Below are 24,357 nucleotides of genomic sequence, written 5' to 3' on the forward strand. Positions count from 1 at the left end.
CATTATAAAGCAGCTGTGAAACGGTTACATTTTGTGCAGACGGTATCAAATTGTATTTTTCCACTGCACTTTTTGTCCATCATATTAAAGTAACTTAATGTTTCCCTGACATCAGTTTCTGTTCTGACAAATTGGAGTTCCAATAGAGTTTCTGAACAAAAATCAACAAGCAAATTTCAGACTCTTAAACGAACCTCTGCATACTTAGTGTTTGCTTCTCATGAAGTCGAAGCATTTTCTTTATTACTTTGTAATATTACAGTTTCCTGACATCAGGCAACCACACACAAACCTACAGCAGTAAACCTGTGTGGAAGGTGGCTCATTGTTTTTGCCTTATGTTTTGTTGGAGCAATCTTTTATCCTGAGTTTAACTTTTGGGTGTGTTGTTTAGTGAGTTAACTGCTGTTGATACTTTGAACCAGAAATTAATAAACGTTCTCGCACATGTCAAGCACTATATTTTTTTAATTCATGAAGATAAATAATTGAGTACACACATCAGAGTGGTTGTTGCTCTTGGTTTTAGATTGTGATGGCATTTTTTGTTTTATACAAGAGCTGTTTTGCAGTAAGAACTGCACTGAGGCAGAAACTGTTGGTCTGCTTTGTGTACATATAATACAGGTGTGGTTCATCATAACAGATCTACGTTACAGCAACAAAGACACTCCTATAAAACCTGTTTATAAGTTATATTTACATACAGCTGGTGGATATATGTTAATTGTTGACTGCACAACCCTTTCAAACGTTTCATTAAAGTCAATGAGAAGAACATCCCAGCCCAAATCACTTTGGACTTTAAACACTACATCTACCATTTAATCAAGTTTATAGAGGTATTAATAAAAATGTTCAAACGTTAAAACTCAGAAAAAAGAATCCTACTGTCCCCAGTTAACCCTTTCACTGCTAGATGTTATTATTGTGTACAAAAGAAAACATGATCCGTTGTCTCTTCAGAGTTTCAGCTTCACGTATCAAAAACAACCTGAATGATTCACTCTGACACATGCCTGTTATCTTTGCAATTAATTAAGCACATTAATTAAAATACAGACCTTTAGTTAAGTTTAAAATTGGGTCCATTTATAAAAACGTTTGTCCTTCACTTCTGTCTGATAGCTGCAGAACACAGCAACGGCTCCAGAGAAGAAATATGGAAAAGGAGTAAGAAATATATGATTTACTGTGTGTGTCTGACAACAAGGGAGAAAAGCAAACTCATCTAGTCATGATGGTTAAAAAAAAAGGTTGTGATTATTATTATTTAAAGTTTCTTTGTGAAAGAAAGAAAATACAAATTCATAAAAAAAAGAAACTTTAAATCCACTTGTGACGTGTGATTGTGAACAAACAAGTTCATGAGGAAGTAAAACTGCTGATGGCAAGAAGGCGGGGCAGACAGAGAGATTGTGGATTTAAAGTTGAATGAAACATCGCTTCCATTTACAGGAAGAGGAACATAAAGTGATTTAAGTATCAGGTCATGTAACCTCTTGTGTATTTGACAAGACTGAAGTGATGGAGGTTTAATGACTGCTTCAGATGTTTTTGTTTTTTACTTAATCATCTGAGAGTATTGATACAGCCATCTGTGGAGATTTCTGGACTTGTGTTAAGGATCGTCTACAGACTCCAAAGGAATTGTAAGTAAAGTGGCGTTACATAAGATGAGAAAGGAATAGAGATGTCATTTGTTTTAAAAAGTTACGAATAGAAAGTTTATGCATAAATTAAAAAGGTCCTTTATAAGTAATTTTCATCAAACTTAAATTTAGCTGAAAGATTTTAGAGGAATTGGGAAATGTTGTAAACTATATTTATTACAATTTCATGTCGATTCTTTCATATATTAAATTGGAAAGTAACATCTTTACTACAATTTAAATGCATTTTCATTTCTACAGTGATTACTTTACAGTTGCTGTTTCCTGTCATGGATGATTTTGTTCAAAGAAAATTAACTGAATGGGGTCTCAGCGAGTGGATAGAAAAATTTCAAGGTGAAGTATTACCATTCTTTTTGATGGTCACAGCATTTCCCACCAATACTGAAACATTCAATCATATGCAATTAATAGACAATCTTACGCACTCTTACATCTCTCCATTAATGCATGTCCCTGGGGGATTAATAAAGAACATTGATCGTTAATTTTACCAATGGTCAAGTAAGTCAAATGCTTAGAATTTGCAACCCTCGCTAATAAAAGTATAAAATGTGCTGTAATACGGCTCTGCAATACTCGCAACTTACACTGGACAGAATTTCAGCATTTCACACAATGGTTTGGTTTTGCTTGACTAAGGTCTTCTGAATTGTTTTCCTAATAACAGATCAAGGCGTTGATGAGGAAAGTTTTTACTGTCTCGAGGATAATCACATCAATAACTTGATCACAAAAGTTGGACCAAGGGCAAAATTCAAGAAGAGACTCAAGTCTCTGAAGGTAATACTCTAAATTGTATTAATAATTTCTCTCAAAAATGTATCTTCACTTACTATGAATTTTTATATTTTCCCTTTGACATTAGGCAGAGAAAAATGCAACAAATCAGGTAATAAATTTATTTTTATTCTCCAAAGTGATTTAAAGTGTATGATAAAATATTACATTGCTTTGGAGTGATGATTTTCTTAACACTGTCAACAGGAACATGAAGAAACTGATGATTCTGCTCAGGTAAGGATAAAACACATTTTCCAGGGATACTGTTGTTATGTTTTTACCTCTATTATTTAACAATGTGCAATAGAATTACTGATGTGGCCTGACAAAAATCACCATCATGTTTGACTGAATTAATAGTGGACTGATGGACTCCACTTCCTGAGGTTTTGTCCCACTAGAGCTTGGATGATATCTGTTTCAATGAGTCTGATATTTCATCTTTAGGTTTTGGCAAACAGTAACACAACTGATAAAGGTAAGGTCTAAAGTATCTTATGTATGATTTATGGTGAATCTGCTTTTGTAGCAATAATGTACTGCTGTGACAAATCTACTATTTGTATGTTTTAATATTGAAAGAGGTAAAAAGCTCTTTTTGTTTTTCAATGAAAAAAATAAGGGAAAAGAAAGTTGGAGACTCAGGTGGAGAGATGTCCATCACCACCAAAGACACGACGACAGGATTCCACATGTCCTGTGGTCCTGTCCACCACACGTCCATGTGCAGGTATATATGTTATAATGATAGCAATTACAACCACCAGAACACCACAATAGACTGGAATAGTGATGACGTGTTGTTGCAGGCCAACCCGGAAGTAGCTTCGCCATGGGTTCGAACGAGAATTCTCCTATGGGATTTTTGCATTGGATTTTGGATCATTGCAGAAAAAAAGCTCTGTGGCAAACGTTTCTGATGCATAGCTGTTTTCTTCAGCAGGATAATCTTTACAGATGAACACCATTTATATGTGAAGTTTATTAAAGCGTTAATGCAGTTGTAGGGAGTAAAAAGCTACAAGCAAACTACACCGTGGTCGGTTGATTTTGATGTCACAACCGTTAAGCTTCATCGATCTAATCAGCAGTTTTGACAAGCTAGCGAGACCATAGCTTAATAAGTTGTTTATTAACCTAATATTTGGAAGAGAACTGAAAAACATGACAAACACAGGGCAGCACAAGTATTAATATTAGTTTCTGCCAAGTGTAGTTCTCATTTGCATGTCCAGCACGGACACTGTTTGACTAACAAATGTACATTAACAAACCTGACTAACAAGACCAACAGGCCCATGTTAGTCTTAAAATGAGGTGTGGTCAGACACAGTGTTTGGGCTTTGCTATGGATGCCAAATATTTTGTTTTGTACCATTCAGTAAACATGTTTACTATAGTTTTTTTCAATATTGAATTAGCTTCCTTTTCCATCTTATGTTTGCTGCTTTGTTGGTACTCTCTGAATTATCCTTAATTGACATTTAAGAGAAAGGCTATCTCACACTTTTCCTTTTTCTCTTGTTTTATTTAACATGGCACCGAATTAATACACATGTTTCTTTGTCTTTTTATTTCCCCAACAGAAAGACTCGAGGTGTCTAAAGTGAGAACCATCATGGAACGTGTTCGTAACAAAATACTCGAAGGAGAAAAAACAAAGCTCAATGCTTTTCTGGAGTAAGAAAAAAATGAAATATATCAAATATTTGCTTATGTGTCACAAAAAAATAATGACTGGCCCTCGGAGCTGGTTTTCATATTTGCACTTTATGGTGTTACATGTCAGAAAGTTTCATAAAAAGAGAACACACTCATTCATCAGCGCAGATAAAGGTATTGCATTGTATTCATTGCATCTTCTAGTGCTACAATAAATCCTTTAACATGATACTTTATTGTACTATTTATACTCTCCTGTGCAGACTATTCTCATATCTGCACTTTTTAATCTTGTGTGCCTCTGACAAGTCAAAAAAAAAATACTATTGACTTTAGTTTTGGAAAATTGTTTTCCTTGTCAACAGACAAAACATATATAAATTCATAGTTGTGAATCAAGCAGCAACCTACGTCATTGAAAAATGAAGCCAATACAGAAGTGTAAAATCCTGCCGTTCATTCGCAGAAAAACAACGTTTGCAGGATAAATAAACGTGTTTAAAGCCTGGTACAAATAAATGACATAGGTCTGATTAGTTTTTACACACACTGTATGGGGGTTAATTTTTATTTAACTGCTCTGATTTGATTTTAAAAATGATCTGTTATCCATAGATAGGTGTGTAGCTGAGACGATTGACAGGTGGGCGTGATGTAACACTTTGTAAAGAGGCTTAAAACTCGCCTCAGTTTTGGCTCTAAGCCTGCCGTTAGGTTGACTGACAGTTAGTTTGAGACACGCATTAACAACATGGCGGCAGCTGCTGATGAGTCTCCAGAACCCCCTGCTGTAACAGATGGATGATGTCACTCAGACATTATCCATCAATATTTACAGTACATGGTTTGAAGTCAGGGAGTGTACAAGCCGGGGTCCTCCCCCAGGAAATGGTTCAAGTCGAACCTTTTTACTGTATTTGGTACAATTAATGTGCAGCAGTTTGTCATTATTTTGCTTTGATAATAAACATCTGGCTTTGACTTCCTGCATGAAACTCACATGTGGCAGCTGTGGCACAGTGGTAGTGTTGGTCATCTCTCAAACAGATGTGTGTGAATAGGATTCATATTTATATAGTACTCTATTATGTTGTAATTATAACATGATCCAATGGTGCATAATTGAAAGCGAGAAGGCAGATCCCTTAACATTTGACACCTATAAATTAATGTTTATATTTGAATAAACACATTTGAATTCTTGTACAACAGAGAAAAAATCAGGGACTTAAAGACAGAAAAGAAGGAGCTGGTTGGAGTCTTTGGAAGAACAGGGGCTGGAAAAAGCTCTTTAATAAATGCAATCGTTGGAGAGAAGGATCTCTTACCTTCAGGAAGTGTCAGTGCTTGTACCACAGTCATCATTAAGGTGGAGGCTAACAAGCAGAACCAGAAGTACGAGGCAGAGATTGAATTCATCACAAAAGAGGTAAAATAAGATGAACATGAACATATCCTTTAATCCATAGTCTTTATAAATCATGTACAGTATAACTAAAAATGAAACAAGAATATCATTTTATTTTTTAGGAATTGAAGCAGGAGTTGTGGTTCTTGTTTACTTTCATCCTGAATGAGAAAGAGAAAGGTACCGATGATTACAATGACGCTGATGAAATGATGTCAGCGCTGTATGGAGAAGAATGGGGGGAAAAAAACCCTTCTGTGGATCATCTCATAAACGACAAACATTTCAGAAAAATTCCAGCATTTAACGCTTCGAAGAAGAAAATCTTGACCTGTGAATCAGTAAGAAAGAGGATAAATCTACAGCATCAGTCTTGTGTGCAATATCTTTTGTGTTTTGAAATGTATAACATTTAAATCTCAGACTGACAGTGATATCTGGTATCTACATACTGCCTCACTGTTTAAGTTTTGCTTAATTTTGGGCAAGTTGCAAAAATGTTGACGTAAACTCAGTAACTCAATAAAGGACTTTAGGAGAGATTGATCTGAAGACTTAACATCTACAGCTCTATATCAAATTAGATATACTTTAATCAATCCCCAGGGACATATTCAGTAATTTGGTTTCCTTTATTGGAAAGTTTTGGCCTTGGCCGATTAGTTTATAGATTGTTTGTGTAACTGCTTGTCAAAAATCAGCCTGTTGTTCTCTTCATGGTGCATTTAAATAAATCTGTAATCTTGTTTTTGTTGTGGCAGGAGAAAGAGCTGTCTGCCAGACTTGTGAAATACACAAGAAGCAGATCAAAGTATGGAGATGATAAAGGCATAAAGAAATCGTTTTGGCCTCTGGTGAAGTGTGTGACTATCAGAGTGCCAAATAATGACCTTCTTCAGAATGTCACACTTGTTGATCTACCTGGAAATGGGGACCGCAACAAGGGCAGAGATAAGATGTGGAAAAAGGTAAATAATTGTCAATAAATAATTTAAATGCATCACTTTATGATGTCTTAAGTTTAACATTATTTTATTACAAAACAATTATATTGATTTCATTGAAATGCATTTCAGTATTATTATTGCCTTGTGTTCACAATTAACTTGGATTATCCGTCTAGGTTGTTCAAAGCTGTTCCACTGTTTGGATCGTGGCTGACATTAACAGAGCAGCATCAGAGAAAGAACCATGGGAGATTCTGCAGAGTGCCAGCAGCATTATGGGAAATGGTGGCCAATGTCAGAGGATTCACTTCATCTGCACCAAGTCTGATGTTATTGGAAATTCGTAAGTGATTTTTTTTTAAAACAATATATTTAAAGGTAGATGCTGTGGTGTGTCAGTGTCTACTGTGATGTATTTATTTATAATCAAATTAATATTTCTATACTTTTTTCATATTTACTTTCTCTTCTTTCATCCTGAGAGGAAAGAAAAGCACATCATATTAAAGAAGTTGGAGATCGACTTTTCAGGGCTTCTATAATGTATGAGGTACTGCCTGATACTGATCTCTACACACAGTTCAGAAGATGGTGTTCGTGCTGCCATATTAAAGAGGAACATGCAAGCCAAGAATGAAGTGATGAACAAGTTCAGGAAATTAAAGAGGGTTCAGGTGAGTTGTGAAATTTAAGAAAATGTAAAGTTCTCCTTTAAATGCAATCCTGACCTTAATGAATTCATTATTCATGCAGACACAGTTCAGTGGTGACGGTTTCAAAGTGTTCACAGTGAGCTCCAAAGAGTTTCTGAAGGAAAAAACACTCAGTCCAGAAGAAACTGGTAGGTGGAGCCCATGGATGACTTTGTGAATAAAATATTTTTCTGTTACATGTGAGAAGTTTCTCTGCATTTAATTATGTAAGCTTTCTGGTCTTTTAATTTTTAGAAGTCCCCAAACTACAGGAGTTTCTCCAAGAACTGAATGACGTTCAGTCAGAGACACTGAAATATGTGTCAGGAGCATATGGGCTTCTTTCCCTCATTCAAGGTGCCGGCTGCAGAGAAGTGGTAAGATCAAATAACAAAGTGTAGGTGTGTGGTAAAAACTGTCGGCTGCTGTCTACATAAGACTGTCACTTTATTTTGGTCTATTTATATTAAATATTGACACTTAACGTTATAACTAACAAAGGTTCCATTAATTAAAAGACAAAGGAAATATGTGAATAAAATACTAAAGAAATTAAAGGTGTATACTGTAAAAGTATAATTATATTTTTTTAAAACATTTTTTCTCTTTGATTATAGGCTGGCGTAAAAGAAAATGTGTGTCGAGACCTTGAAAAGAACTTGGAACTGGCATTAAGTAAAGTCTCGAACACCATGGAAGAGTCCTCTAGGACTTTTACAACGTGCCTCAAGGAGGGTGTTGAAGAATCCAAAAGTTCATGGAAAACCCTCTTAAAGTCCTTCTTGTATCCCGTATGTATTTTAATGTGTTATTCCTTCCTTATTCATTCCTTTACCCAAACAATTGATTTTCCACTTGACATTTAAAAGTTAATCATCGAAGGAAACGTTTGTTTATGTTTGTTTTTTCTTAGAAAAAAGTACAAGGAAGTGCTTTTCACATGACATTGAAGTCCATTGTCGGAAACAACGGCGTCTACAAACCAAAAAAAGGGAAACAACTAAACCTCAATGAGAAATTAGCTTCAAAGCTGATGGAGAGCATCGATGAGGAATTTAGAAAGACCTTCCTGTAAGAAGTTACTAAATGAGGAAAAGATAATACCTCTTCAAATGGCGAATATAATTATATTATAAAGATGTGTGCAATGGTTATTTAAAGTCATTTAAATCAATAACACAATAAGTATATGAATCAAATTCTTCAATTTGAACGTTTGTCAATATTTGATTAATAAAAGATTTACTTGTTAACATGTTTCAGAAATGAATCAACATGTGAACCATTTCACGGGGCCATCAGTTCCTTTTCACTCGGCACAAAGACTCTGGCTGAAAAGTACAAAGGTGTGCAGCTGCAACTGGAATTTCTCAGGACAGAGGTAAGAGACAGTGATGGAAACGTCTCATCTAATAGTTTTGTTTGAAGCTGTTTGTCAAAGTAAAGGAGACTTAAGAACGAAGTGAGCAAGTCAACCAAAACACTTTACCCTGTTAAAGCCTTTATCATTGATATTCATTGATCATGTAGACAACCATCAATAAGGTCCATGTTAGTATTTCAGATATAGAACATTTTACTGTTTTTCATCTTCTGTTGTAGGAAGAAAAAATAAAAGCAAAACTCGACAAAACCATCCGAGAGCGTAAGAAAGAAATCTACAACAGCCTGACGACATCAATCGAGGAAAACATGCAGAAGTGTTATGATGGTAAGATGTTGTTATATGAAACTTGACACCAAATCAAAACAAATAATGTCATTAATGTGCATTTATAACCATTTTCTGTTTCACTGTAGATGCAAAACAATGTAGAGGTGACGGATATCTGAATGCTACGAGGAGGATCATTGAGAAGCATGTTTATGCAAAGAAGGACGTCATGTTTGTGGAGGCTAAAAATGTGATGATTTCCAATCTGCGAAAACTAATGGTTTGTCATTTTCACAGTTCATCGTGAGGCACCTAATATAGTATTAGATAGTAACATGTGTTTTGTTAGACACATTATTCTTAATGATGTCATGTAATTCACTTGAATGGTTTTCCATATAAAAGTTGAATGTGCATCATTATGAAGTTCTTTGATGCTTCAGTTAAACAACTTCTATTAAATATAAAGACGAACACACAAAAGCTTTTTGTCTATCGATTACTTTTCTGCTTTCTGAGCAGCCCAGAAAACACACATTTAAACCTTTGATTAATGTATGATCCAGTAAATCCTAAAAAAAAGTATGTTGCTTATTTGTGTTAAATATATTTTATTTAGAATGACATCCAGAAGACACTGAGGGAAACGATGCTGAGGTCAATCGAGCTCTCACTGAAGACAGATGATCAATCAGTGCCAGGTAAAGTCAATGTTTTCGAAGTAAAACAATTTTTTTTCAGACCAACACCAGTGAAGAAATTTTCCCACTCGGTAGCTCATAAGTTTTCATGGTTTTGGAGTTGTGGGATGATGTTGAATGACTGGAAATTGCTCCTCGTCTCAAGGCCGGTCTCAAGAATTCACATTTTAAATCAATATCTGTCAAGATTCAGCTTTGACTATTTTTCCAAGTACTAGAAGGAAATGCTCCTATCTAAAAGAACATTGACGCTTTTTATACATAATTTGATATTTATCCTCCGCTTAACCTTCCTGGTGTCACAGTCTCGGTGAGAGACATGCCTGCTGCACACAAAATGTAGATTTTTCATTTATGATTTTTATTGATGTTTATGGTCTCGGTCTTGTCTCTGTCTGGCGCTGCCTTTGTCTTGGTCTTGACTGGTCTCTGTCTCTCTCAGTGTCTCTCCGTTGTCTCGGTTAGAGATGGATTGCTCTTTCTCAGCTGCTCAGGTCATGATAACATGGCTATCTCACTTTCTCTCCTATCAAAATCATTTAGGGCTGCTGTGGTGGTGAAATCCACCCACATTTGTTATGCTTAAATGTTACACCAATTTATTTTCAAGACTTTTGTTCAGTCTGTCATTAATGATAAACTATTACTAGTTCTCAGCACTGAGCGCATTCAGAATACGGTGCATTTTTTTTTATTTCAGAAGACATAAGGAATTATTAACTTAATTCCTTAGTTTATCCTTTAATTTATTAGAAAATAAAAACAAAAAGACATTTGATTTCTTGATATTGTGGCTTTAACACAGGAAGTGACTTGTCTACTTAGCTGTGCTGCACACCAAAGTGCTCAAAGGTGTAAAGACATGTTTTCAGTGCTTACAGTTTAACTGTTTGTTTCTTAAACGTCAAAGAGGACTTTGAAATGGTGTCAAAATACTACGAAGACGAAAAAAGGCATACGACTTTCAGTGGGTGCCAAAGGGCACCAAACTGACATGTTGTTGCTTTAACACAGGAAGTACAGACCAGCGTTTAAAGACATTTTTTTCAAGGTTGAAGTTTAATTTTTTGTTATTTAGATGTCAAAGAGGAGCTTGAGATGGTGACAAAATACTATAAAGACCTGAAGAAAATCCCACATAAAGAAACATCTCTAGTAAGGTAAAACATGTTTAAAAGTAGATAATGATCGGATTTTAAACTGTGAAAATGACTTCACTTATTTTTTTAACAATTGCTAACAATGCTTCTATCCACACCAGTGCTGATCAACCCGGCCCGTCAGCTGCACAGGTAAGTTTAAGTTAAACTCCTGATTAAAAGTTAACATTCTGGTAGACAATGAAATGGTAACATGAAAGTCATCAGTAGAATCTCACAAGCGTTCTGTTTAACTCTCTTGTGGATATTTCAGAGGGGATCATGTGTTTGTTGTTCTGGCTCCAAATCTGCCTCAGCACTTTAAACAGGCCTCTTCTCTTCTCCTTGGCCTTTGACTCTTCGTAAGACATCAATTTTATTTTTTATTTCTTTTACTGCGTACCTTGACTCAGGTTTTATGCCTTTTAATTTATTTTGTATGAACTTTTTTTTAATCTCATGTGAGCTGTTATGTATTTTATTTTACTGTACAGCACTTTGGTCATTTGTGGTGGTTTTAAAGTGCTGAACAAATAAAGTTGGATTGCATTTCAGGTTTACTGGATGCAGAGAAACAGCTGAGACCTGTTTAACCACTGAGGGTCCCACTGAGAACATGGAGAAGTAAAACGAGGCTTCCGCATCTGGTCTCAACCTTTTCATCAGATGTTTATTTCTGCTGTCTTTCAGTGATGTGTTAACATGTTGAGTTTGTTTGATGTGAGTTTCATACATAGATATTTTAGAGTAGTGATAGGACAGTTTTACTTTGATTAATTGTGGGCCTCAGGCCAGAAATAGTGATGGGTGGTGGTGGGCTGCCAGGAGGGGATGTTGTTTTTTTTATGTTGGTATTTTATTTTATTTTTTACCTTTTTGCCTTTATTAGAAAGGACAACTGAAGAGAGACGGGAAACAGGAAGAGAGTTAGAGGATGACATGCAGCAGAGGGCCGAGTCAGATTCAGTCCCCACAGCCTCTGCTGAGGAATATGACCTCTGTACATGAGGCGAGACAGAACTGTAACCGACCTCTTTTTCAGCAAGACATCAACTGATTTAATAATTCAGTCTTTTTTAGTCTTTAATGTGTTTTTTGGTTAGTGATTTTATTTCATGAATTTAAAAGAGGATACATTCATGTAAAACAAACAGTTTTGTTGGTTATGAGAGTGTCTTATTAAATCTTGAACTTTAATCAAAGAATTTAGATTTTATGCATTGCGAGTTTTGATCTTCTTCTTTTATGATGATGATGAAAAAAAATGTTTTCTGCAAAATAAAGTTTTAGTGTGTAATGACATATTTGAAGTAGAAGTTTTATCAGACCAAGTTTTCTGGCTTCCTGATATGAACTGTACAATGTTTGTTTTGTTTGGAATTATTTACTGATTATATATTCATTATGGCAGATCTTGCAATAAAACTCAATAAAATGTAAATGTTTCATTTTTATTTCTTTTGTAAATTTAGTATAAAAGTGCTGCAGCTGCCCAAAACATTTCCCTTCAAACCAAACGGCTGTAAATACAGAAGATTCTAAATAAAGAGACACAAACCAAGAAAACAAACTACTATTGTTAGGTGTAACTTTTCTCGCCATCAACCTTCAGAAATGTGATGAACAAGCCCTCCCTGTACTTTCACCAACTTATTATCTCTCTTCCTGGTACAAATAGGAGAGATACTTTACATATCAGTTTGGAAGGTCATTCTCTAATTAGATTATTTGTTTGCTTGAACAGGCTGCATTTATGACAGCTGGGGGAAAAAAAGGAGGGAGGGGGTATTTAATTTTATTAGTCACATCAAAGCTCCTGAAACAGATCATTCATCATCATTTAATGATGTTGTCTTTAACACCTAAGGAAGTGAAAGAGACCAGCAGCATGTACTTCGTTATTATGCTAGAACGTAATTACAAACGTATTTAAAAAAAAACAAGACAGAAACCTTGAACTGAAAGAGTTACCAATAAATCCTGTAAGTTATTCAGTTAAGTTAACAACATTAAATTCTGACACAGAACTTAGGGTCAGTGTGATATTGCTGTGACCAAGTGGCTGCACAGATTTATTCACATATGGGTGAATAATATGTTCATGTACACAAAGTTAATCAGTCGTTTATTCTTGACCTGGGCAGTGAGAAATAAAGGAATATGACATTTATGTCCTTAAAGCTCACACATGATCCTGCTTTTCAAACAATTTAAAGAAGGTTCAGAAGTTTGTTGTTCTAAATCCACTCTGATCCTGTATTGTTGATCCTGTCTGTAGCTTTAAATGCAAATGATTTGACTTATAATAGGAGAGTTTGTAGATGGACTAGGGACATGTATAAGTGTTACAAAAACATGGTAAAGTGCACTTTGCATTATGTGTGACCTTTAATATTTTTGCTTTACAAAAAAGAATCTTCACAGAGTGTCATCTGTGCATCTCTCGTCATGTGAAGCTACAATGTTGGCATCGATTTCAGCCGTATTTAAAACACGCTAAAACATCTCGAAGAACTGTAAAATATGGACACCATTTATAAAACACATAAAGCACACACAGGTACTCAAAGCCCTTCAACACAAAACAAACATGTAACACTATGAACACTTTTAAGATGTTTTATGGCAACTGCATTATGTGACTCAAACTGACCATTTTAAAAGCACTTACAGCTCTGTGTGAGAGGTTACAAACAATTAAAGTCAATATGCATGCTTTAATACTACAGAGAGCAAAGGAATAGTTCTTAGGCACAGATAAAACATTTTTTACTCTGAATCTTGCACTTTAGTACAGATACTCTTTTTTTTTTCTTTAAACAAATAACAATCATCCACCTGTTCATCATAAATACTCAGGCTACATGTGTTTAAGAACAATCAGTTGCTAAAGAAGCTATTTCAGCAGGATACAACAGTCAGAAACATTGGCATTGCGGTGATGTAAATCAATGAGCGAAAGTGTAGAAGAAAACACAATCATTCGAATTCCAGGAGCTAGAATACAGACGATTGTTTGTTTTTTTTAGCAGCGTTGACTTAAGTTTCTGTGGTGCAACGTTTGTATTCAAAGTCTAAAAATTCAAGTTCACACATCAGGACATGTTGAGTCACAGGTTATCCAAGAGAGTGCTGCTTCTTCAGGCTGTCGGAGCGCCTCACTCTGTCCTCTGGGGTCCTCTTGTACCAGCTCCTGAGAGGACACAAACATGGGAATATTGTGATGATGTTTCAGTTACTGGAGGCTGATCAAAACAATGTTGTGATTGTTAAATTACGTGTCTGTTTTTGAAATGACATGTATGTGTCATGCAAAAACATCTTAAAGCCAATCAACATGTAGCGGTTCATTTGTTTGATGAAAGCGAGACGTTTTTACAAAGGCTCTGAAAGTTTATCATGGTGTCTCACCCTTGGCGATTCAGCTGGCCTTGGTTTGGATTCAGGACTCTAGAAAAGGAAGATATAACATACAATATGTGTGTGTGTGTGTGTGGGGGGGGGGGGGGATGTTTTGCTAAAAACTAAATGGAAAACCTGTTGAATTAGCACTCTTTGTTTTTACCTGTTGGTTGTCGGGCTCTTTGGTTTATGATGCGTCTTCCTAGCCTGAGCTGGGGATTGACCAACCCTGATGGGGGGGCCAAAAAAAAAAATTTTTTACTTTTTTTCATTGGATCTCTTTTTTTAAACCCTAAAATATAAAATCAGTGAGGCAGTTGTCTTCTTTGGAATCCCACCTCTTTTTCCGGTCCAGAGACCTCTGCGTGGCAGATGACAAAACCACTCTCTCCTTGGGGCATTTAGCTTTCTCCTACAGTTGGTAAAGAACATTACTGTTTAGTTCATGATGGAAGTGTTGACATAGACAAGAGAGAGCATGTTACTAAGCTGCAAGAAAACAATAACTTCCCTGAAAGTTGAAATATAAATGTGTGTCCCCCCCAAAAAAAGTCCCCAGAAGGTACTCCAATGATTTTAAATATAACTTGAAAGAAAAAGCCATGGCTTTCTTTGTTAATCCACAAATTGTAAAGACAAATGTTTGGTTGGTTTACTCCAATATAAACTCCCGAACATGAACATGATTCATCGCTCACAATTTCAATGTCTGGTTAGTTTTCATGCTCTCTAAAAGGTGTGACAAGATGTCTGAACTTTAATGTCAGGCCTTCCTTTTTAAAATAAGAACATGTGTTCCTTCTTCTAAACTACAGTATGTCTACAGGAGGGATTTCTGTCCTGTGTTTTTAAGGTACCATGTCTCGTAGTTTCCTCTCTGTTCGCAGCTCCCTGTCCTGCTGCAGCAACGCCAACCGTTCCCCCAGAGGAATTTCGAAGAAGATGTCATGGACGTCATAAAGGGCTGCGCGTAACTGAGGCAGGGAAAAAGGATGCACATATAAACACAAAGCATGATTGACCTCTGCTGGACACAAACAGTCAGTGCACATTAAGACCTGGGCGCTCACTCTCTCCTGCAGGGAGCGGTCTTGTGGCAAATGAACATCTTAAGTTAGCCAGCCCCAGAGTGGCATCGCTTTCAAAGCAGCTGGGGAAGTGTAAGACTGGTTGTCTAATAGGGATCACTCTGTTAAACCACCTGATGTACGCAGAAAATGTAGTTATTATGTCCCCCAGCATTGTAGGGTTCCAGCAGTTGTTGGATATATGCTGAAAGTATAGGGATGAGTTTGATGTACAGTACAATGCAAAAAAGAGTGTTGCATTGGTTTGTAGGACTATGGAGGATCAGAAGCTGCACTTCCCAATGTTTTACCTGTCAGGGCAATGCATCTGTGTATCCAACTGTACAAAATATCTTGGGCACATCATTACTGACAAGATGGAAGTTGATGCTGACATGTACAGGCAAAGACGAATGTTGTATGTCCAAGCGAACATGTTAGTAAGGAAATTCCATTACTGCTCTGATGATGTGAACTTGTTTCGTGTTTACTGCACCCCTATGTATGCAGCCCCATTACAAAAAAGGAGACCATGCGCAAACTGCAAGTAGCATACAATGATTGTTTGAGGACACTGCTGAAGAAGCCCAGGAGCAGCAATGCTAGTAAGCTTTTTTGTGAATTGAGATTATGCTGTTTACAGGCCCTCTTGAGGAACCTGATGTTTAAGTTCATGTGTCGACTTGATGAGTCACAAAACTGAATTATTCTGAGGCTCACAAGGCCCAGGTGTAGCTCGGTCCAATATCAATCACATCTATGGAAGCATTGGTATGAGTGCCTTTTAAGACTCTTGTGAAAAAGGTTTTTTTTTGGTTTTTTTGTTTATGTAACTGTTTTTTAATATACTATATGTCTTCCTATTGGGCTTAGAGCCTGTAATAAAGTTTATATATGATGGTGCATTCATATCAACAGTCCTAAACAGTTCCTAAAGTTAATGAACAGAGAAGGTAGGCAGCACGACTTGAGGGACGAGGGTCTTACACCTCAACTTTCCCTGAGAGCTGAACTACCGCACTGCAGCTAGTAGGAGTGTAAACTTCACAAAGCAAAAACAGATGGTACTAAAAGAGCAACACGGCTGCAAAGAAACTGCAAGTTGTCGACTGAATTAAATGTTATTAGACAACAATAAGATGCAAATGCAAAAAAAAAAGGTCCCCAGCAAGTATATGTCAGTTCATAGGTTCACTCATAGATTATATTATATAAATGCATCAGAGGTTGTTGCTTACTTCCACCTCAAATAACCATCTTGACTGTTGACTTTTCTCCTTCAAGACACAGTTTAAAACCTTGTTTGAATGAAATACAATCATTGGTCCGATAAATCATATCATTTACTACTTAGACTGCAGACACCACATTTGATGTCTATGGTGGCTTAGTAAGAAAACATAGACTGTAATTCGACAAATACAATGTCATGTCAAACCAAACGTAGTCCTTTAAGTAGTGAGTCTGTGATGACTTGTGTGTGGTCTTTATTTTACATCGTAAACTTTACTTTCTTTAAGAGTCACATACAGTATGTTTCTTGTACCAAAAGTTTATGTAAATCCTGATCAGGTCACATCTGGATTTAACTACGCAGCTTAGAGCCAGATGTCCATAGAAGTCTCATTATAATTCAATCATTCTTCCTTGATGCTCTACCTTCAGGAGTAACCTGAGGAGTTATCTCAAGAAAATGTATGTTTTTTTATAGATGTTCCAATAAAAGATGCATTAGAACAACATAATCTGGTATAATAGAGTATTTTTGGTCTGATACTACGTTATTTGTTGTTTCTAAGTGGTAAAAACACTGTGCTGGATATTTCTTCTAACATAGACACATTACGTTATGATTAACATACAGTATATAGTTTAATTGTATGAACATTAAATGTTTTCTCTTTGATTACAGGCTGACGTTAAAGCAAAGGTGTGCATAGGGCTTGAAGAAAACTTGAAATGTGCATTAGAGAATCTCTATGAGCTTATATTAAAGTCCTATAGGACTTTTATGACGTGCCTTGAGGAGGGTGTTGAAAAATCCAATGGCTCAAGGGAAAGTGTCTTGAAGTCCTTCTTATATCCCGTATGTATTTGAATATTTTGTTCCTTTATGCAAACCATTGATTTGTCCCTTGATATTTAAAAGTTAATCATTGAATGTTTGTCTTTGTTTTTATTTGTTTCAGAAAAGAGTAAACGGAAGTGCTTTTCACAGTAGATTGAAGTCCATCGTCGGAAACAATGGCGTCTCCAAACCTAAAAAAGGGAAACCACAAAACCTAAATGAGAGATTAGCTTCAAAGCTGATGGAGAGCATCGATGAGGAATTTAGAAAGACCTTCCCGTAAGAAGTTATTAAACTAGGTCTGGACAATACCTCTTTAAAAAATACAACTATAACAATAATGATAATAATAATGTTAATGTTTCAGAAATGAATCAACATGTGATCCATTCAACGGGGCCATCAGTTCCTTTTCACTCGGCACAAAGACTCTGGTTGAAAAGTACAAAGGTGTGCAGCTGCAACTGGAATTTCTCAGGACAGAGGTAAGAGACAGTGATGGTAACGTCTCATCTAATAGTTTTGTTTTAAGCTTATTGTGGGAGCCAAGTTGCATTCATACGTGTTAAAATAACTAAGAAGCAGTCAGTAATTTTGGTCTTTTTTGTCTTTTGCCATACCTTTGTCTTTTATTTATGGGATTTCATTTTATAAGTTCACTTAAGAGTCAATTCAAAATAATTTGATTCAATTCATATGGATTTTAATAAGGTATCTTCTCTCAAGAGCAGTGAGGTAGATTACTGTCACTTTAAGAGAGAGAGCTGTTGTCTTGGGAGGGTTAGAAGGGATTCAGGGAGTTGAGGATCAATTACGGACCGAGCCGCATGGATTTATTATTGTAGTATAGTATATTGATTAAGAGAACTTAAACTTCAACTGTGAGATCCTCTTCAACTGAACATACACGAGGAATTCTAAGGCTGTTTTAATCTTCAACCCACCACTCTTATTATCAAGGTAAAGGAGACCCAACTCAAGAGGGAGCACATCAGTCCTGTTAGTGTCCCTTCACTGGCTCCAAATACAATTCAGAATCGATTTTCAGATTACTTTGTTTGTTTTTAAAGTCCTGAATGGCGTAGCCCCCCAATACATTACTGACCTCCTCAGGCCATACTCCTCATGGAGCCCCCTTAGATCATCAGACAGCCCCTAAACTGTGGAACAGACTCCCTCTTCCCATCAGGTCTACATCCTCTACTGACTCTTTTGAGTCCCCTCTCTAGACGTAGTTTTATGTGTTGGCGTGTTAGTCTTCTGATCCTGAATAGGTGGTTCTTTCAGGTTTCAGTTGTTGCTCTCATTATCTCTTCTATTTATACTATCATATTTTCTTTTGTGTTTTTGTGGATATTCTGATGCTCTGTAAAGTTTTTCTTTAATGCATTTTACAGCACTTTGGTCAGCTGTGGCTGTTTTTAAATGTGCTTTATAAATAAATGTGTTTGACTTGACTCAACAACGAGGTGAGCAAATCAACTGAAACACGTTCCTGATTGACATGAAGAAAACATTTAAGAAAGAAGCCAAATAAAATTATTTTTGTTTCGTATGTAGAACACCATCAGTAAGGTACATGTTAGCATTGCAGATGTGCATGTTTTTTCTTTAAATGTTTTTTTATCTTCTGTTGTAGGAAGAAAAAATAAAAGCAAAACTCGATAAAACCATCCGAGAGCGTAAGAAAGAAATCTACAACAGCCTGACGACATCAATCGAGGAACACATGCAGAAGTGTTATGATGGTAAGACAAAAGATCTGGTCAAATGAAACTTTACACCAAACAAATAAATGTCATTAATGTGCATTTATGACCATTTTCTGTTTTTCTGTAGGTGCACAACAATGTAAAGGCAAAGGCTCTCTGAATGCCATGAGGGACATCATTGAGCAGCATGTTCGTGCCAAGGTCGACATGTTTGAGGAGGCTAAAAATACAATGTTGTTAAATCTGGCAAAACTAATGGTTTGTCATATTTCATAATTCACCATATAATACATTTTATGAGTGTTATAAAGTAAAACACATTGTGCTGCACATCTTAATCTTGATTTATGATTCTATATTTATATTCACATCAAGGTTTTTTTTTTTTCATTTAAGTGGAATGTGCATCAATCCTAAGAAACTTCGTTTGACTGCAGTTATACAAACATGCAGGTTCTTGTTAAAAATTAAGACAAACACAAAAGCTTTTGGTCTGTGTAGACTTTTTTTCTTTCTGTTAATTCATGTATCATCCAATAAATCCTAAAAAAGGTATGTTGGTTATAACTGTAATATGTAAATATTTAAAATCATATTCAGGAGGACATCCAGAAGACACTGATGGTAACAATGCTGAGGTCCATGAGCCAAACGATCAATACAGATGATCAATCAGTTCCAGGTAAGTGAATGTGAACAAGTGATCAAAACACCAGTATATTAATAATATTATAATATTTCACAAGTAATCCCAGATTATGTGGACATATCCTGTCATTGTTATAGCACTGATGGTATCTTGAATTTCCCTCGGGATCAATAAAGTATCTATCTATCTATCTATCTATCTATCTATCTATCTATCTATCTATCTATCTATCTATCTATCTATCTATCTATCTATCTATCTATCTATCTATCTATCTATCTATCTATCTATCTATCTATCTATCTATCTATCTATCTATCGAGATGAAGGTACAGGAACATTATGTGCATCTTTTCCACCTTTAAACAGTTGTTTCACAGGTTGATACAATAGAGAAAGTTCCAACATGGAGGAACATTTATCCGCCATCTCTTTAGCAACCCGATCGCCTGTTTTCTGCAGTATGTAACTTTAGGAGTTGGCCAAGGTTCATGTAAAGGGCATTCGACTTCCAGTGGGTGCCAAAGGGCACCAAACTGAAATGTTGTTGCTTTAACACAGGAAGTACACACCAACATTTAAAGATTTTTTTTTCAAGGTTGAAGTTTAATTTTTTGTTATTTAGATGTCAAAGAGGAGCTTGAGACGGTGACAAAATACTATAAAGACCTGAAGAAAATCCCACATAAAGAAACATCACTAGTAAGGTAAAACATGTTTAAAAGTAGATAATGATCTGATTTTAAACTGTAAAAATTACTTCACTTATTTTTGTAGCATTTGCTAACAATGCTTCTATCCACACCAGTGCTGATCAACCCGGCCCGTCAGCTGCACAGGTAAGTTTAAGTTAAACTCCTGATTACAAGTTAACATTCTGGTAGACAATGAAATGGTAACATGAAAGTCATCAGTAGAATCTCACAAGCGTCCTTTTTAACTCTCTTATGGATATTTCAGAGGGGATCATTATTTCTTTTACTGCGTACCTTGACTCAGGTTTTATGCCTTTTAATTTATTTTGTATGAACTTTTTTTTAATCTCATGTGAGCTGTTATGTATTTTATTTTACTGTACAGCACTTTGGTCATTTGTGGTGGTTTTAAAGTGCTGAACAAGTAAAGTTGGATTGCATTTCAGGTTTACTGGATGCAGAGAAACAGCTGAGGCCTGTTTAACCACTGAGGGTCCCACTGAGAACATGGAGAAGTAAAACGAGGCTTCTGGATCTGGTCTCAACCTTTTCATCAGATGTTTATTTCTGCTGTCTTTGAGTGATGTGTTTTCAGGTTTGAGTTTTTTTGATGTGAGTTAAATACATAGAGATTTTAGAGTAGTGATCGGACAGTTTTCCTTTTGATTGATTGTGGGCCTCAGGCCAGAAATAGTGATGGGGTTTTGGTGGGATCGGGGATGATATGTTTTTCATGTTTCTTTTTTCACCTTTTTGCCTTTATTAGAAAGGACAGCTAAGAGAGACAGGAAACAGGAGGAGAGAGTTAAGGGATGACATGCAGCAGAGGGCCGAGTCAGATTCAGTCCTCACAGCCTCTGCTGAGGAATATAACCTCTGTGCATGAGGCGAGACAGAACTGTAACCGACCTCTTTTCAGCAAGACATCAAGTGATTTGATAGCTTTTTTATACTCTAAAAAATGTGAAAACAATTTTGTGTTTTTATTTTATGAATCTGGAAGTGGATGATTTGATTTAAACCCTGTTGTTTCATTGATTATTACAGTTTCTTATTAAATATTCAAGCAAAATCAAAGAATTTAGATTTCAGTGGTTTCAAGGGATGATCTTTCTTTTTTCTAGTAATAGTTAAGGACAGAACACTTTTAGTGCAAAAGAAACTTTTAACTTTGTGATTATAAAAAATATTCAAGTTCATTTTATTTTCAGACAAATTTTTCTGGTTTCCTGATATTAACTGTACTGTACATGTTTGTTGTGTTTTAAAGTCTTGATAATGAATTCATTATGGTGCATCATGCAATAAAACTCAATCAATTGTAAATGTTATTTGTCTTTATTGTGAATTTGGTATAAAAGTGCTGCAGCTGCCAAAACATTTCTATTCAACTAAATGTGCTGTGAATCCGTGAAGTCGGCTCTCGTGTCTCCTCGATCCTCTCTCCTCCGTTCACGATCCTCAACATGGCGGGTCTGGAACTACTTCCGGTTCGGCAGAGGTCCGAGGAGATTGCTTTATAAGGGAACCGGAACGTACCTCTTAACTTCGGTTTGTTAGTTGTTTCATCAGAGATGAAGGGGGTCTGTTTCTTCCCCCAGCCATCTCTAAACCTTCCAAACATCTCTGTTGATGATGTCCTTTGTAAAAAAACATTTTTAAGTAGCGCCCTCTATCTGCTATGAAGACTAAATAAGCAACTTTTTTCTGTCATTTGTTTACTGTTTTTGTGTTTTTGACTTTTGATCATTTGTATTTGCTGAATGTTTATGATCAACGTATTCATTTTATGCAGCATGTTCATTCCTTTTGCAGCTCCACGTCTCCATTATATTTGTTTTCAACCTTGTTTTTTCAAGTTGCACGTCTACTGATTTTGCTGCCTGTTTTGACCTTTACAGAGTGTTTGCACTTTTTGTCCATCATATTAAAGTAACTTAATGTTTCCCTGACATCAGTTTCTGTTCTGACAAATTTGAGTTCCAATAGAGTTTCTGAACAAAAATCAACAAGCAAAATTCAGACTCTTAAATTAACCTCTGCATACTTAGTGTTTGTTTCTCATGAAGTCGAAGCATTTTCTTTTTAACTTTGTAATATTACAGTTTCCTGACATCAGGCAACCACACACAAATCTACAGCAGTAAACTTGTTTGCAGAAGGTGGCTCATCGTATTTGCCTTATGTTTTGTTGGAGCAATCTTTTGTCCTGAGTTTGACTTTTGGGTGTGTTGTTTAGTGAGTTAACTGCTGTTGATACTTTAAACCAGAAATTAATAAATGTTCTCACACATGTCAAGCACTATATTTCTTTAATTCATGAAGATAAATAATTGAGTACACACATCAGAGTGGTTGTTGCTCTTGGTTTTAGATTGTGATGGCATTTTTTGTTTTATACAAGAGCTGTTTTGCAGTAAGAACTGCACTGAGGCAGAAACTGTTGGTCTGCTTTGTGAACATATAATACAGGTGTGGTTCATCATAACAGATCTACGTTACAGCAACAAAGACACTCCTATAAAACCTGTTCATGAGTTACATTTACATACAGCTGGTGGATATATGTTAATTGTTGACTGCACAACCCTTTCAAACGTTTCATTAAAGTCAATGAGAAGAACATCCCAGCCCAAATCACTTTGGACTTTAAACACTACATCTACCATTTAAAGGTATGTAATAAAAATGTTTAAACTTAAGAATTCAGATAAAAGAATCCTACTGTCCACCTTTCACTGCTAGATATTGTGTACAAAAGGAAACAAATGATCCATTGTCTCTGCCGAGTTTTAGCTTCACAGTTCAAGTCTCAAAAACAACCTGTAGGATTCACTCTGACACATGCCTGTTATCTTTGCAATTAATTAAGCACATTATTAAAATACAGACCTTCAGTTAAGTTTTAAATTTGTTCCAGGTATAAAAACGTTTGTCCTTCACTTCTGTCTGATAGCTGCAGAACACAGCAACAGCTCCAGAGAAGAAATATGGAAAAGGAGTGAGAAATATATGATTTACTGTGTGTGTCTGACAACAAAGGAGAAAAGCAAACTCATCTAGTCATGATGGTTAAAGAAAAAAGCGTTTAATCAACTTGTGAAGTGTGATTGTGAACAAACAAGTTCATGAGGAAGTAAAAGTGCTGATGGCAAGAAGGCGGGGCAGACAGAGAGATTGTGAATTTAAAGTACGTTGAATGTAGCATCGCTTCCATTTACAGGAAGAGGAACATACTGAACGTGATTTAAGTGTCAGGTCATGTAACCTCTTGTGTATTTGAAAAGACTGAAGTGATGGAGGTTTAATGACTGCTTGAGATGTTTTTGTTTTTTTACTTCATCATCTGAGAGTATTGATACAGCCATCTGTGGAGATTTTTTTGTTACTTTTCCCAGTTTTTGCGTTCATCATTGTCTACAGACTCCAAAGTAATTGTGAGTAAAGCAGTGTTATATAAGATAAAGGAATAGAGATGTAACTGGTTTACTAACTCTGTTTGATTGAATATATTATCTTTGATTGATATTCTGCATAACTGAAACTTCACAAGCAGTTTTAAGTAACAGCTTCTATTTTAATTTTCTACATGTTTGAATAATGTCACAGCCTCTATCTGTCCATTAATTTAATGAAATTCAAAATAACTGTTTTTAAATGTGTCAATATCTAAAAGTGGATTCAAATATAGTTATTTGATTAATGTACCGTTTCTGGATATGGATTGATGTGAGGTGAATGGATGATATCAATGATAAAGGCTTCAATAAAATAAGGCCTGTAACCAGGCTTCAGAAAATAGTGAGGTGCACATCTCACACAGTTTTATTTCCTGTTTTTGCAGATTACGTGTTGAGTTGTTTTTTTTGTTGTTGTTTTTTTCCCCACAACTAGGCATTGGCTTCAGTGTATGGCTGGCAGTGACTTTGTGGCATTACTGTTTGAGTATTTTCAAAGTAAAAGCCATTTTGTGCTTCATCGATTGATGGTAACAATTTGTGCTCTCTTGTTTTTTTAAAAAATACCAAGGCAGGACCTCAGTGACCTCATAACTTTTTACAGCTCTGGATAAAATTTTCAGAATTTAAAAAAAATACATTTTTTT

General features: G+C 35.8%; 2 protein-coding genes across 2 annotated transcripts in view; one reads left to right on the top strand and one right to left on the bottom strand.

The window, feature by feature from the left end:
• Positions 1 to 24,357, top strand: part of LOC306837629 (nuclear GTPase SLIP-GC-like) — a 65,489-nt gene that overhangs the window by 29,860 nt on the left and 11,272 nt on the right. The window contains exon 16 of the mRNA XM_079365373.1: positions 7,783 to 7,956. Within this exon, the coding sequence (XP_079221499.1) occupies positions 7,783 to 7,956 (174 nt within the window). The remainder of the gene's footprint in view (positions 1 to 7,782; positions 7,957 to 24,357) is intronic.
• On the bottom strand, positions 14,221 to 15,803 carry LOC306837656 (centriolar coiled-coil protein of 110 kDa-like; the record flags this gene model as incomplete). Its single annotated transcript, XM_079365399.1, has 5 exons — positions 14,221 to 14,290; positions 14,400 to 14,473; positions 14,919 to 15,035; positions 15,120 to 15,169; positions 15,770 to 15,803. The coding sequence occupies 5 exons, from the start codon at positions 15,801 to 15,803 to the stop codon at positions 14,221 to 14,223; spliced, it is 345 nt and encodes a 114-aa protein (XP_079221525.1).

The sequence above is a fragment of the Symphodus melops genome (assembly GCF_947650265.1).
Source record: "Symphodus melops genome assembly, chromosome: 17".
NCBI classification, from domain to species: Eukaryota; Metazoa; Chordata; class Actinopteri; order Labriformes; family Labridae; genus Symphodus; species Symphodus melops.